Consider the following 15,214-nt stretch of genomic DNA (forward strand, 5'->3'; position numbering starts at 1 on the left):
TCAAATAAAATCACTTGTATGATCTCAGTGCTTTCAAACTCGTAGACTACAGACACAGTGGAGTCGTGTGGGGGGTGAACCAGTTTCTAGGTCTTGTGTTACCCTTACCATAGTTGTACGTGTAAGAGAAGAATCTTATTACACGGTAAGTCTTATTGTGAGAGTAGCGGTTTCAGGCCATTGAATAACGCGCGAGATTGCGGTACAGCTGACTACCAAAAACGTTTCCCTTTGTTTGTAAGAGATTCGCATTATAGAGACAAACTGTCTATTAGTATAACAATTTGCTGTTGTTTGTAGTTGTTATATTGTAGTGTGTATGTATAATGTATGTACTTACATGTTACTATACGTATTTGTGTGTAAATGTCTGGTGTGTCGAGTAGTGTGTTGTATGTGAATACGATTTGGTGTAATAGAGTGTCAGCTATTTGAATTGTGCTACAATGATATTTACTGGTGGGTTTTGTCTCTGTTTGGCAGATGTCAGGGGTGGGCAAACTGAAGGCAATGTTTGAGAGTGGGTCCCCATCGGAATTCAGAACAGCAATAGACCAGAAGGGCTCAGAACCAGTCATCCGTGTTTCGCCTGTTAGACCATCAACAGCTAAACAGTCAGAGAACAATGATGAAGGAGTTACCACTCCATGGGGAGTGAAGCTGCGACCTGTTATCTCAAGGAGTAGATCTGCTCAAATGATTAATAGCACTAAAGAAGAAAGGCCAGTCAGAAGAAATAACAGAGCTGGTTCATGTGGCAATGAAATCGATGATTCCAGTATACCTCAACCATCATTGATTTCACCGAGGGCTAAGTCACGTGTAACTATCAGTGGCGGTCCTAAGAATAAGCCGCCCCTGGCTCCTAAGCCTACTACGAAAAAGAAATTGCAAAAAGGTTATCAGTCTGCGTCTGTTGATAGCTTGATTGGTCTGCCTAAAACTCCAGAACGAGATATAATTAATCTTTACCCCAGTAGTCCAACGTTTCCTAGAAAAACTCCTAGTCCTTCTAAGGAGGAAGCTCAACAAGCTTCGCCAGCTGTTAACAGCTTATCCCCTACCTCACAGCGAAGCTCACTGCAAGATGCTACCACTATGATTGAAGAAGGACCAGTGACTGTACAAGAAGAAGCAAAAGAGAGATCTGTGTTGATTGACAGTCAGAAGATTGAATCATCATTGTATCAACGTAGAAAGCCACAGAGCCCTCTGTTAGTTAATTTGGACCACACAAATGTTCATCAATCTTTGTCTAATGGTTCAGTGGATATGTCCAATACAACTAGTACTACTTCTACTATAGCATCAGACACGACAGTTTTTGATAATTTATCAGTAAAAAAAGACTCTTTGCTTACAGATTCAAGATCACCAAATTCTCGTTCGTCTACTCCAATGTTTGGTGCTGGAAGTCCTTTAATGAGTAACCAACTAATCGATGAATTTTTCGAGAGGTCTAAATCAATGAGTCTACAGGTCAGCGATATGGAAAATGACACCTCTTCACCAACAGAGAATTTATTAGAGTACAGTTGTTCTCCTTCAAAACTCAACAGAAGTGGCAGCGATGCCTTTGACTTGACCAGCAGACCAATGGAGTCACTGTCAGAGAAAGATGAAATGATGTTCTCCCTGGATACAGACAGTGGCAACCAGGTACGGATAAGTGATATCAGTTCAGAGTATGAAGGTGTTATAAAATCACCGGAAATGGATCGTATACACAATGGCAGTGCATCACCCATGACTCCAGGCACTGAACAACTGACAAAGGTGATATGCACTATTATTGTAGTCAATAAGTTGTCTCTATACAAATGGGCCATGCCTTATTGTTTACAGTGTTGAATTGATGTACTGTGAAAGGTGTTGTCTAGTTGGCTACACTCTACAGAACACATTGTTATTTCTATGTTCTCTCTAGTGTGTCCACAGAATGTGTACAATTTTGTGTTCTATTTATCAGTGTTGGGTGTGAGGTGTTCATGTAATAAAGTTGTCAATTTTCCCATTTTTGTAATGTCTTTGTTACTTTTCATAGTCTGAGAAAGACAGAAGAAAACGATTCAACATCGCCAAGGAATTGTTGGAAACAGAAAAGGCGTAAGTGTTTTGGAGAGTTTCCTTTATAAAGTGTGTATTGTATAATGATACCTTGATTGAGAGCATTTACATCATTTCTTATTTACAAACTTTATATGGTGTCTGGTGTGCAATGCTGTTACTTAACTTCCTTATGTGCTGCCAGCATGTCTCATCTGTGTTGGTGTACTGTTTCCTGTAGTTATGCCAGCAGATTGAAGTTGATCACAGAAGACTTTCGTAGTGCTATTTCTGAGTTGAACTCTAAGGGAAAGACAGTTGTTCCTGATCATGTGACGTCACATATATTTCTCAATATTCGACAAATTTATACACTTAGTCAACAAATATTGTCTGATCTGCAAAAGAGGATGGACAATTGGGAAGAGATTGAGGAAATTGGAGATGTGCTGTCAACTTTAGCACCTTTCCTAAAAGTGAGTTGTCTTCACACACACAACACACACAACACACACACACAGTGTGTTTATAATGTAAATCACTGGTTGCCTGGGATCAGTTGATAACATGCTTTGATGTTGTGAATGTGGTCATTTGTGTTCTCATTGTTACTAATAACTTATCCCAAAAGAGTGAAATCATTTCCCTGAGTGTACTCATCACCTCTCCATGATAGTGCTCAACTAGCCATGCCATACATAACACCACTACACTGCCATTTATTGTAGACCTACTCCATATACACCTCTGGGTTTGAAGATGCCATCAAGACATTAACAGAATGGACAAATAAGGAAAAGAAATTTGATGCCCTTGTTAAGGACTTTGAGGTTTGTGTGTGTGTGTTTGGAGAATTACTGATTCTTTGTTGATGCCAATTATGTGCATTGCTATGTTTTATTATTTTAAATTTGTGTAGCGTCAGCAAGTGATTTGCCAAGGACTTGGCATAGCTGATTTTATGTTAGAGCCTGTACAAAGGATCCCAAGATATAAACTGTTATTGGAATGTAAGTAATAAGTGTGGTGTATATGTACCTTGAGTGAAACCTCAGCAACAGTTTTGAGACCAAAAATATGGCCTCAGCAATAATGAGGCCATGAAGCTGTGCTTTGCGAACACTGGACATGGTCGCTATATTGAGGTGGTCTTATTAATGAGGTCATGAAGTACACCTTAGCTATGTTTGGGACCTACTTGACATGGTCGCTATATTGAGGTGGTCTTATTAATGAGGTCATGAAGTACACCTTAGCTATGTTTGGGACCTACTTGACATGGTCGCTATATTGAGGTGGTCTTATTAATGAGGTCATGAAGTACACCTTAGCTATGTTTGGGACCTACTTGACATGGTCGCTATATTGAGGTGGTCTTATTAATGAGGTCATGAAGTACACCTTAGCTATGTTTGGGACCTACTTGACATGGTCGCTATATTGAGGTGGTCTTATTAATGAGGTCATGAAGTACACCTTAGCTATGCTTGGGACCTACTTGACATGGTCGCTATATTGAGGTGGTCTTATTAATGAGGTCATGAAGTACACCTTAGCTATGTTTGGGACCTACTTGACATGGTCGCTATATTGAGGTGGTCTTATTAATGAGGTCATGAAGTACACCTTAGCTATGTTTGGGACCTACTTGACATGGTCACTATAATGAGGTGGTCTTATTAATGAGGTCATGAAGTACACCTTAGCTATGTTTGGGACCTACTTGACATGGTCACTATAATGAGGTGGTCTTATTAATGAGGTCATGAAGTACACCTTAGCTATGTTTGGGACCTACTTGACATGGCCACTATAGTGAGGTGGTCTTATTAAACAGGCGACTACATGTAATCATTAGCCCTAAAATGATAATTCTATTTTTGTTTTGTTTACAGCTTACCTTCATCATTTGGAAGAAGATGCTCTTGAGAGACAGAAGACAGAAGGTGTGTAGTGGTCACCAATCACTATGTGATTCACTCTGTGAAGTTCTTGTATTAGCCTCTTAGCTACTTAATATGTAATGTCATTACCACAATTCTCTTCTTCAGTGGCTCTCAACATCATCAGGGAGGCTGCTAACAATGCCAACTCAAAGATTCATCAGCTGGTAAGAGAGAGTCACTATTCTGCTCTGGTGTCACTGGTGCTATTTCTCTTGTAGGAGAATACGAATGATATCTTGTCTATTCAGAGGTCACTGGTTGAATGGGATAGCCCTTTGTTAATCCCTAGTAGAGTAAGTAGTTTCAGTGTTGTATTGTTTTATATGATGTTCTGTTTACTGCAGCGGTTTATTAAGAAAGGTTTGTTGTTGAAATGTGCACGTAAGAACACGCAACAAAGAATGTTTTTTCTGGTAAGTGATGTCATCAGTACACTAACATGGATTATGGTGTCTCCTTAGTTTAATGATATGTTGCTACATGCTGTTCCTTCAGGAGGGGATACCTATAAGCTCCGTAATGAACTGCCATTGTACGGAATGTCGGTATGTGTGTCAGCTTTATGTGGTGTGTGTGTGTAGTGTATGTGATGTGTGTGTGCATCTGTACATGTGTGTTTTTGTATTTGTGTCAGTTTTATATGTGTGTGGTATTGTTTTCCAGACAAGGTTGTTATTGTGGGACAGTTAGCCACCTCTTATACACCTCATGTAGATTTAAATTTCCACAGCACATCCCAGTACACTGTGTTTACACATGTGGCCATTGTTGTGTGTTGGTTAAGGCTTGACTTGAGTTGGTCTCAAAACAAGTGACAGATCTGTAGTTTATGTATCTGGCAGTTTTGGCACTGCAATTTTCTGGATCACTGCCTGAAATTTATTATATCCCTCAGTAAGTATGTATTGTATTGTATATACAGTGTGTAATGGGACCATCGTTAGGATGGTCACTACACCTTAGTTATGTTTAGGACCTACTTGACATGGTCACTATAATGAGGGTGGTCTTATTAATGAGGTCATGAAGTACACCTTAGTTATGTTTGGGACCTACTTGACATGGTCACTATAATGAGGTGGTCTTATTAATGAGGTCATGAAGTACACCTTAGCTATGTTTGGGACCTATTTGACATGGTCACTATAATGACATTTCAGAGATACATGGTTATATGTTGCTTACATTGACAACAGATTCGTGAGCCGAGGATTTCATCTGTGATGCATTCATTTCACGTCATCAGTACTGCTCGATCGTTGCAACTTGCCGCGAGGTAAGGAAGGCTTACATGTGGTCTACACTGTTTGTAATGACTTGTTGTTTCATTCCATTTATTAGCTCTGCTGAAGAAAAAGCTAAATGGGTCAATGTGAGCTGCTAGTAATCTCTTTATGGTACAATTGTAATGTCATCCATGTATTGTATAGACTTTGAATTCTTCTATTCGTGCTGAAACCCAAAAGAGAAGGTCTCTCAAGCGTGAATCACTGGTGAGTATTGATAGTACTGCAATGTATATGGGATGTGTGTGTATGTGTGCATGTGCTGGTAGGTGTGTGTTGTGTAGGAAACATGTAAATACTTGGTGATACAGGTACCACATGCACACTACACTACACCTTCTTTGTTGGTTGTCCACAACTTCATGGGATCCACAGGGATGCCAAGTAATATATTTACTATTTAGTGAGTAGATGAGTCACTATACATGCACACATGTGTTCCTGCACAGAAAATTCATGTGCACGATATTTGTAACAACAGTTTGACACACTCATACTGCACACCAGTACGTCTGTACGTGGGTACATACATGTGCTCTTCAGTTTGTTATGCTTTAGTGAGTTCATTAGGGTTGATTTAGTTCATGGACATTGTCTTAAGCTATTCAGTGTTAAGAGTATTGTTTGCAGTGTAAGCCACTACCTCTTGATAAAATGCTTTTGATTTGCCTAAGAGCAATTAAAGTAGGTCCAAGGTAGGTTCTCTTCAATAGTAGTTAATTAAGTGCTGTTAGATTAATTCTTTTACACTGATTGATATCAATCTGCTATTAGATGGCTTTTGAATGAGTAATCTCTACCCTGAAATATGGACACCTTGGTACTCAGGACACTTGTCAATGATCTCATTTCTATTGCGTTCACATATTTATACCCCTGAAATCAGAACATTTCACTAATAAGGACATGGTCACAGGATTGAGGGGTTCCAGCTGCTCTTAATAGTGTGCTTTAATAGTGTGCTTTAATTACATTAAAATAATTCATTTGGTAAAATCATCGGCACACAAATTATTGTGAGAGTTGGTCAGTCGGTATGTAATTGTGAAGTGTTTAGTTAAAAGAGTAGCACATGTCATATGCATTGTAAGGATACACACAATTTGTATGCTTGTTCTCACATCCTACTCAATACATGCACTCATTGTCATGATGACATGAGAACTCTTATATGATTACATGATGAGCTTTACTGGTCATTAACTGTACACTACAACATTTCTTGTGTGTATGTGAAATAACTAAGCTTCTGGAGTTCTCTACTTGAAGTTTGGGTGCTGGCCATGTTAAGTGTTATTTGTGGAGTGTGTGTGGTGGCTGTTTGGTTTGGTGCCTGCCATAATGGTGTGGTGATAACCCTCAACTACTGTACCTACCCCTTTTATATTCTTGTTGACACACACACACAAGATAGTTTACCAAATAACATTTGCTGTACGTAGCAACAGTGCTGTATATGCAGTGTGTGGGCTCTGTTCTATCTTTAGGACAAGGTTTCTGTGTTAGTTTAACGTGTCTCTTGTTACATATGATTTAACATGATAACCTTACTGATCTGTCTGTAATGTGGTGTGTGTGTGTGTGTGCACATCTACAGTACATGTACACACACTACACAGCTTAAAGCCACTTGTTAGATGACTTCTCCAACATCTTGGCCAAGGGATGCTGGACCCCCAGGAGGGTGGGAAGGTCCTGGGGCCTGGATCTGATAAATCTGGTTGGGTCCAGGTTGCTATGTATTGTGTGTGTTGGCTTGCAAGATCCATGACCCTGCCAGTCTCCATAACACTGTGCTGACACTACCAACAAATGGTATATTACCTGGCCTATTGTGAGGACATCAGTAGTTCACACAATTATAATTCTATTACTGCCACCTGAAAAATTCTATTAGCTAATGTCTGGTCATTAATTTAGAGATTCTTTCATCAGTATATATTTCAGACTACTCAATTATTTTGATTGGGGCAAACCATCATAGTGAAAAGTTCATGCATAGTCTTTAGTGTCACAGGAGTGTGTAGGTTCACTCCATTAATCTTTGCATTAGTATTGCATAATGTAGTTTTGAATATTCTGTGTACATACATCAAAGCAGTGCAAGCCAATTCCTTTCATTCCACAAATACCAACCAATCAATGAATTGTATTTGACACTGCAAGTGTCTAGGTATATGGGGCCATCTTCATGTAAACACTCAACTCATCCTTATCCAATCGATGAGCATCACTAAATGTGTTATGTGCACTGGTTCAGTCTTGCATGTACTTTCACACAAGCTATGGAATACATCTTATATGATACACAGTAAAGCTGACACCTCTCTATACCGGACACTTTTGGTGCCCAGAATTTTGGTTGGAGAGGTTTTTAGATGTAAAAATGTGGACCAAAATCGATAGTGTCTAATCACTGGACTGGACTACTGGACTGGACTACTGGAATGGACTACTGGACTGACATTTTAAGGGTTTTGCACATTTTAAGGGTTTACTGTACATTTGGGTGACTTGTGACTGACAACATTTCATCACTGAGTGGTGAAGATGATCCTAAAAAGTGGCTCTGATAAGCTAAATGGGTTCAATTAAATGTATTCTATTCACTGCTTGACAGTACGTATCTACTCTACTGTATAGCAGATATACTGACATGTAGGTATGTCCAAATATGTTTCTCTCACTCTTAGGCACACGTGATCATTGTGATACAACTTTCTATAATATACGTATATTGTGAAGTAGCGACTAGTCATCGGAGTCCATGATATGTAACTGTCTGTAATGGGGGCACATTACTTTTACAACTTGTACGTGCTATGTTCTGTTGTGCTATGACCATGCAATTTTCTACTCCTATTAACAGCTGCAGCTAAATGGCATTGTAATACAATTAACAGAATGCCGATATTCCATTCCAGTAATGAAATATAAACAGTTATGTGATGGGATCTAGTTGTGTGTTCACACACACCATATATGTTATAGAAAGTTGCATCACAATAATCACACACGCCCAACAGCGAGAGAAACATTTTTGGGTATACATAACATGTCAGTATATCTGCTATACAGTAGAGTAGATACTGTCAACCAGTGATTAGAATGCATTTAATTGAACCATCCATTTGGCTTATCACAGCTACATTTGAGGATTACACCACGCAGTGATGAAATGTGGTCACAAGTCACCCAAATGTACAGTAACCACACCCTAAAAATGGGTAAAACCAAAAAAATTGTCAGTCCATTGATTAGACACTACCAACCAAAATCTTTATCTTTAGCTTTCTTTCTGTTGTTTACACCCTGCACAATAGAATAATTGCCTAAGTCATGTCACAAAAGAGATAATGTTTGTGTGTCATCCATAACAAAGTCAGAGGATTAATAAAACGTTATCATTCGAAGGTGTTAATGTTTGTGGTTGTGGGGCAACATTAAATGCATTGTTTTAAGTTGCCATTGTCTGCACTTAAAACCACTTCAACAAATTATTGTACTATTATATGATCAAATGGTGTATGTGTTTAGAGGTAGTAAACTTGGGTCTTTCTGATTTCAAGAGGAACATTTAACTTTATAAAAAAAATTTTAACTAGCCATGTGATGGTGATCTGGGACTAATAGATTAGTCTGGAGGCATTTTACCCAAACCTGAGTGCAGGCTCCCAGTCTAAGGCATTTCAGTTTCAGGAAATGCAAAATTCTTTTTGTCTCCCCCCCAACCCAGACAGTATAGAGTGAAATGTGTGCTATACTCCTTACCTCATTAGATGACAATGAGAGATGAGAAGTTTGCCATGAAGGCTCCAGTGTGGATACAGGATCGTAGTGTTAGTATGTGTATGATGTGTGCCATGCCATTCAAGTTGATGTTCCGACGACATCACTGTCGCGGCTGTGGCAAGGTGGGGTAATCCAGCTGATGTTTCCTTGATAGCCATTACTGTTGTGTCATTACAGGTGTTATGTACTAACTGTACTCAGTGGAAAGTGTACCTGCCATACCTTAGGAAGAGTGACCGTGTCTGCTTTGAGTGCTATCACCTTGGTAATGACTGTGTGTGGTGTGTAGTAGTAGTAGTATATGTGTGTGTGTGCACAGCGTGTGTGTGTGTGTGTGTGTGTGTGTGTGTGTGTGTGTGTGTGTGTGTGTGTGTGTGTGTGTGTGTGTGTGTGTGTGTGAGAGAGACTCAATTTTTGTGGTCTAGTTTGTACTGTGCATTAATTAAAATCTCACACATACAGGCTCAGGACAACAACAGCATCATGTGTCTTCTGATTCAACTGATAGCCCTACTGCTATTAAAAGGAACAAAGGTCTCCTTAATGTAAGCCATGCTTACCCCAAATGTTCAGAGCTTACATGATATACTTGTCTCATGTAGCTATCAGGAACAGATGAAGATGACGCGGTTACCGCTGGCTACCTACATTACCAAGATGGACGCAAGTGGACTAAACACTGGTACTTGTTACGCAGGGACATGGCATTGTACCGATTCAAGGCCCCTAGTGTAAGTGGTAAATATCAGTTGTTAGTGTATAGTATTATTAACTCTTGGTATCATATTATAGGATGTGCGAGCCATTGAGTCTATACCCCTACCTGGATATGTCCTATCAAAGGTAAACTAGTGATGTATTGTTAAACTTGTATACAGAATGACATTTATGAAGCATTTCCTCTGTACTTGACCCTGTCCAGAAAAGACGCCTTGGTAGTAGGGACACTTGTTCATGGTCCCATTTGTATATGAATAAGGACACTTTACCATGGTCTGGTTCCACTGTTTATGAAAAGTTGTACGTTTCCTCTTTCAAATTCTGGGAGACCTTCCAGTAGTGGTTTCACTGTTTTTAAGTAGTGCATGTATTGAGTGAGGTGGACAATTATCCCGATACTTTGATGTGTGCTCACCAGTCACTGCTGATGTCATACATGATGACACAGTAGGGACACTTGTGTTGGTGTTAGCACCCTTATAAATGATAATGGTCTCTAAAAGGAAATAGAACAGGTTGTAGCATTTACCAACTAATGTGTGTGTGTCTACATATGGCTAAAGTGCAGGTCCCTATTTGGTCAGTAACTAGTCCTATTTGTATATACTTATTCCAGTCCTACACAATGTGTGTGTGTGTGTCGATGACTTTACATGGTTGATTGGTACATACATAACAAGCCATAGAACATTTGATAATCTAATACTTCCTCTCTGATAGGAGAAATACAAGGAGACATTACTCATCAAATTAAAGCACCCTGGAGCAACGCACAGCTTCAGGTGTGAGACAGAAGAGGAATGGGATAGGTGAGGTCACCATGGTGATGTGTTATATTGTCACCATTGTCTTGACAACACATAGATGGTGTGAGAGTTTAACAAGAGCTTGCAAGATGGAGTTTAGTCCAGAACCGGATGATGAAGATATACACAGAGACATCACCACACATTATACTAGACAAAAACTTGAAGCAATTGAGTCATTTGACGATACAAACAGCTATGGTGACAGCAGTAGTTTAGGGAAAAGAGACTCGGCTACATTTATTATCATGAACAGCAACAGTTTTCAAGACTCCCCAATTGAGACAGCTAGTAGTAATTCAGATACAGAAGATAAATAAATTTCGTATTTATAATTATGCAAATATATATTTTTAATTCACATTAAATTTTTGCTTTTTGTTAATCGTGAAAATGTTTCTACTTCATACAAACACAGTGCACGTATGTTGCAATTTATATATTGCAGTTTAACATAATGCACACATTATCATATAAGTACTTACTTACGTGTATCATAACTTTATACAAACAAGTACAATAATAATAGTATTACTAATCATCAAATGTCAAAATTGGTTGTCTTGTTTCATCTGATACCTATATGAGAGATCAATGATTATCAAGGTATACGAGTGATCAATGATTATCAAGGTGTATACGTACCTGAAATGTTGGGGCTTGATCATCATTTAACAACTCCTCTTCATCACTGTCAGCATTGTCCAGATTGTGCAGTGGCATCAGCTGCAACCTCCACCTGCGCATTCTAGGGAAAGAAATGGTAATTGAAATTAAATACAGATTTTCTGAATGTCCTATACAATGGTAACATGACCACTATTTTGTAGTATAGTACAAAGTTTTGGGAGGAATGAACTTTGCTGCGTATACAGAAATTCAAGCTTTTCATGCCATCATTACCTAGTGTACAGTTTGATTATATCAAAACAATTACTTTTATTTATGGGTAGTATATTGCAATTGCAAATACACATCCCTGGTGAATTCTAATAGTACAACATAGTGTTACAACTGCTCTATTAGAACACACACTAAACAGTTAATTCACATTGAACACACAAATATCTTTCCTGAGCCTTGTGAAACTGAAGGTGGTAGGTACATGTCATAATAAATATTGTATAGGACAAGTTTGAGTTGACCATTAGCAAGTAAGCAACTCTACATCTCTTGGCTTGTAAAATTAGGAAGGTAAGAATTAGCAAAAACCTATCAAAAAAGGCAAAATGTAGTAAGCAAATAAAGCACATTTCATTTGGAACCACTTTGAGTCTGTTTTACTAGCTAACCGTCTGTATCGCCTGATGCACAGTATGGTCCCAATCAGTATACACACAAGAACCAATATTCCGGCTGGTGGGGCAATGTAGAGTAATATTTTCCTGTCTTTCTCCTCCTTGTTTTCTCCAGGAAAGGTGGAAGTAGGGGTTACACTTGTAGTTGAAATAACAGCTGGGCTTGTGGCCACTACGGGGGGTGATGAGGACATGCTTGTTGTCAGTGCAGGAGACACACTAACAGACGGAAGAGGTTCACTTGTTTCAGATGGTGGCACGGTCACAGTTACAGGTGGCACCTCAGTAACAGTAACTGATGACATGACAGATGGTGACATGGAGTTGGATGTCACTGAACTACTTGTAAGTATCTCAATACCAGATGATGTAGTTGAAGATGGCATTAAAATACTGCCAGAGGGAGTTGGTGATATAGATGATGACATTAAGGGAGTCAACGTCATAGACATTGACGTACTAGCTGTAGTCAATGGTGTAGCACTAGAGAGAGTTGATGTCAAAGGTGTTGATGAAGGTGATGTCATATATGTCGACAAACTAAAGGGGGTTGATATCACAGATGTTGACACACCAGCTGTAGTCGATGCTGTAGATGTTGGCATATTAGCTGTAGTCAATGGCACAGACCTTGACACAATAGAGGGAGTTGATGTCATAGATGTTGACACATTAGCTGTGGTCGATGGAGTTGACATACGAGTTGATAACGCAGATGATGAATTAACTGTTGAAGATGGTGATGAAGTTGTTGACATAGTAGATGTTACACTTGAAGAGGTGGTCAACATATTAGAAGTCATTGACGTAGCATTGGCAGCTAAAGATAGTGGTGTTGACATATTAGACAGTGACAAAGACATAGTAACTGTCACACTTGAAGAGGTGGTCAATATATTAGAAGTCATTGACGACGTAGCGTTGGTAGCTGAAGACAGTGGTGTTGACATAATAGACAGTGACAAAGACATAGTAACTGTCGCACTGGAAGTCATTGACGTAGCGTTGGTAGCTGAAGACAGTGGTGTCAACATATTTATTGACATGTTCGAGGTAGTCATTATCACAGTAGGTGTACCTACAAACATATTGATAACAATATAATAGTCAACACATCAGTTAAAGTTGTACCAGTAGTTGTTTGCTGTAATGGTCCAGTAGTAGTTGTTGCTAAGAATGAAGTCGATGTATTACTGGTTAATGGTTGTGATGTGGTCGACATCGCATCATTTCCCACTGCTGTGCTAGGTAAAAACGCGGTCTCCGATTCAACACCGGTAGTGGATAAATTCTCCGTAGTGGTAGATAACATCTCAGATACTGTAGCTGTATTATTGAGTAAAGCGTCCCCAGCGCTGGTTGGCGAAGGTGTGTCGCCCAACTTGTTAAAAGGATCGCTAAACACTCCTGCATGATTTCCGAGGATTATGACACTGACTGCTCTAAGACTACTTACCAGTTAGTAACATCAGTAATAGTATCAATTTAACGATGACTCTTAACGCTGCCATCTTTATGTCCCCTTCCAAACCCACAATCGAATATAACCATTCACAAGAAATTAAAATATCTACTACCAAGCGCAGGGAGCGCTAAAAATGCCTAGCACGTAGGTACGCGCTGTAGGGAGATCTGTGACCGTGGTCAAAGCAGCAAAGTCTTGACCGGCCGAGATTTCTCTTTGACCTGTAACTAAGAGCCCTTTTCAATCTTTGACCGGTGACCTAAAGACGATATTTCAGCACTTTAAACTAAATCATATATTTCAGCACTTTAAACTAAATCATATATTTCAGCACTTTTGAGTCGATTGTGGGTAGGAAATTTTTACCCTTGACCGTTGACTTGGCACGAATTCGGTGGCCTTGACCTTTAACTTAGACTTTTACCGCGGTCGCAGATCTAGCTACCTACAGACTCGGCCGTGAGTGCCTGCATGTCACCCCCTTGCTTTAAGTATCCTGCAAGCCTACAAGCTGTTTATGTCCACAGATTTGATGTATTTGATTTGATTTGACTGAATTAACAAGCCATTGGTTATATTGTGACACCCAACTCACTACAAAAATTGACGTGCAAATTTCTCATAATTAGAAATAGCTACTGTATTTTAAATGCCAAGTAGCAAAAAAATAATCAGTATAAAACTATACAATAGGGGCTGGGGATGCCACTTATAACCAACTACTCTTTATTCTAGTGTAGTCCAGATTCAATCTTGTACTGAATAGCCATTTTCCAAAGGGGAGCAGACCCCCAGCTGGAAAATTCCATGCATTTGTATTTACCCTCTCAGGCCTTCTCTTCATTGTTACTGTTTGGAGCATATAGTTTGAGCCATGGGACTATTAAGCACACTATACCTTAAACCGACTAATTTTAGTGCATGGTACACTAAATTTAGCGATCTCATATATTGAGGAATCACATGTAGCACATACAAAATTGTGGAAAATCACCACACATGAAATAATTAGAATTTTCATGTTGGGTCACTACTATGAGCAGAGCAGAGTTATAAAAATATTTCTACAATTTTCTAGTAATTTAAGGTATTGAGAATGTCTTACAATCATTAACAAGTAGGTTTGCACTACAAAACTTAATTATTATTCGGTCATTAATATTGTATGTGTCAAATGCACCCATATGGTTGATTTTCCTAAATTTGGCACTATTAGCAATTTTTAAAATAATTTGTGAATATGTAATCAAATAATTAAATGTTTTACAGGCATTAAATTCAAAACACAAAAATTGTTAAATTTAGCTGCTGTACCACTAAATTAAGATATTTCAAACACAAATGGCAGTGCCCTTTATATGATTACTGAATACACCTGTTGGAAATAATAGTTTCATTTCATCTTAAACTAGATGACGATCATTTTTCAGCCAAAATTATTACCAAATTTCATCTCAATAGGCTAAATTTGCAAAATTTTCCTGTAGGGGCATGCCCCCAGACCCCAATAGATAAAGCATGTGTGCTCTGCGTACTGACTCGGCAGGCCCGTAGCCAGGGGGGGTTCGTGAAGTTCGGAAGAACCGCCCTCTTGGGAAAAAAGTCCACAATTTCAGTAAAAAGGTCCACAATTTTAGCAAAAAGGTCCACAATTTTAGTATACAAGTCCAAATTTTCAGTAGGAAAAGTCCATTAGCTCCAGTTTAATAAACACCACTGATAAGAAGCTAAATTAAGTGCTCCCAGTAGCTGGCTCATTCAGTACTTGTAATGCAATGCAAGATCGAGATACTCTAATAGAGCAGTCAACAACCCTAACTAATAGAACAATCACTCTAATAAAACAATCACTCTA

The 15,214-nt window shown here is 38.9% G+C and overlaps 2 protein-coding genes across 3 annotated transcripts; one reads left to right on the forward strand and one right to left on the reverse strand.

Moving 5' to 3' along the window:
- On the forward strand, positions 1 to 11,054 carry LOC136260800 (FYVE, RhoGEF and PH domain-containing protein 2-like). Its single transcript, XM_066054667.1, has 21 exons — positions 1 to 145; positions 484 to 1,776; positions 2,045 to 2,106; positions 2,288 to 2,522; positions 2,775 to 2,876; positions 2,966 to 3,056; positions 3,942 to 3,992; positions 4,098 to 4,156; positions 4,211 to 4,285; positions 4,337 to 4,405; positions 4,454 to 4,537; positions 5,189 to 5,268; positions 5,334 to 5,364; positions 5,423 to 5,485; positions 9,058 to 9,192; positions 9,248 to 9,335; positions 9,533 to 9,615; positions 9,673 to 9,801; positions 9,863 to 9,913; positions 10,511 to 10,599; positions 10,655 to 11,054. The coding sequence occupies exons 2-21, from the start codon at positions 484 to 486 to the stop codon at positions 10,914 to 10,916; spliced, it is 3,132 nt and encodes a 1,043-aa protein (XP_065910739.1). The 5' UTR covers positions 1 to 145; the 3' UTR covers positions 10,917 to 11,054.
- LOC136260801 (uncharacterized) lies at positions 10,907 to 13,478 on the reverse strand. 2 transcript variants are annotated; one of them, XM_066054669.1, is made up of 6 exons: positions 13,351 to 13,478; positions 13,026 to 13,301; positions 12,891 to 12,972; positions 11,889 to 12,806; positions 11,242 to 11,344; positions 10,907 to 11,175 (listed from the first exon to the last, which is right to left on the reverse strand). In XM_066054669.1, exons 1-6 carry the CDS (start codon positions 13,403 to 13,405, stop codon positions 11,131 to 11,133), a joined length of 1,479 nt encoding a protein of 492 aa, XP_065910741.1. In that variant the 5' UTR covers positions 13,406 to 13,478; the 3' UTR covers positions 10,907 to 11,130. The 2 variants fall into 2 exon arrangements, with proteins under 2 accessions (XP_065910741.1, XP_065910740.1); XM_066054668.1 differs by having other exon boundaries at positions 11,889 to 12,972.
- Positions 13,479 to 15,214: the final 1,736 nt, after the last annotated feature.

Source organism: Dysidea avara, chromosome 7 (assembly GCF_963678975.1).
Source record: "Dysidea avara chromosome 7, odDysAvar1.4, whole genome shotgun sequence".
Lineage (NCBI taxonomy): Eukaryota > Metazoa > Porifera > Demospongiae > Dictyoceratida > Dysideidae > Dysidea > Dysidea avara.

Excerpts from the sequence above, each read along its gene's own strand:
- LOC136260800 (XM_066054667.1), top strand. The coding sequence starts at position 484 with ATGTCAGGGGTGGGCAAACTGAAGGCAATGTTTGAGAGTGGGTCCCCA. Across the intron at positions 9,616-9,672 it reads GGAACAAAGGTCTCCTTAAT|CTATCAGGAACAGATGAAGA; the intron begins GTAAGCCATGCT and ends TGTCTCATGTAG. Across the intron at positions 10,600-10,654 it reads ACAGAAGAGGAATGGGATAG|ATGGTGTGAGAGTTTAACAA; the intron begins GTGAGGTCACCA and ends GACAACACATAG.
- LOC136260801 (XM_066054668.1), bottom strand. The coding sequence starts at position 13,405 with ATGGCAGCGTTAAGAGTCATCGTTAAATTGATACTATTACTGATGTTA. Across the intron at positions 13,302-13,350 it reads ATTACTGATGTTACTAACTG|GAGTGTTTAGCGATCCTTTT; the intron begins GTAAGTAGTCTT and ends GAAATCATGCAG. Across the intron at positions 11,176-11,241 it reads ATCAAGCCCCAACATTTCAG|GTATCAGATGAAACAAGACA; the intron begins GTACGTATACAC and ends TCTCTCATATAG.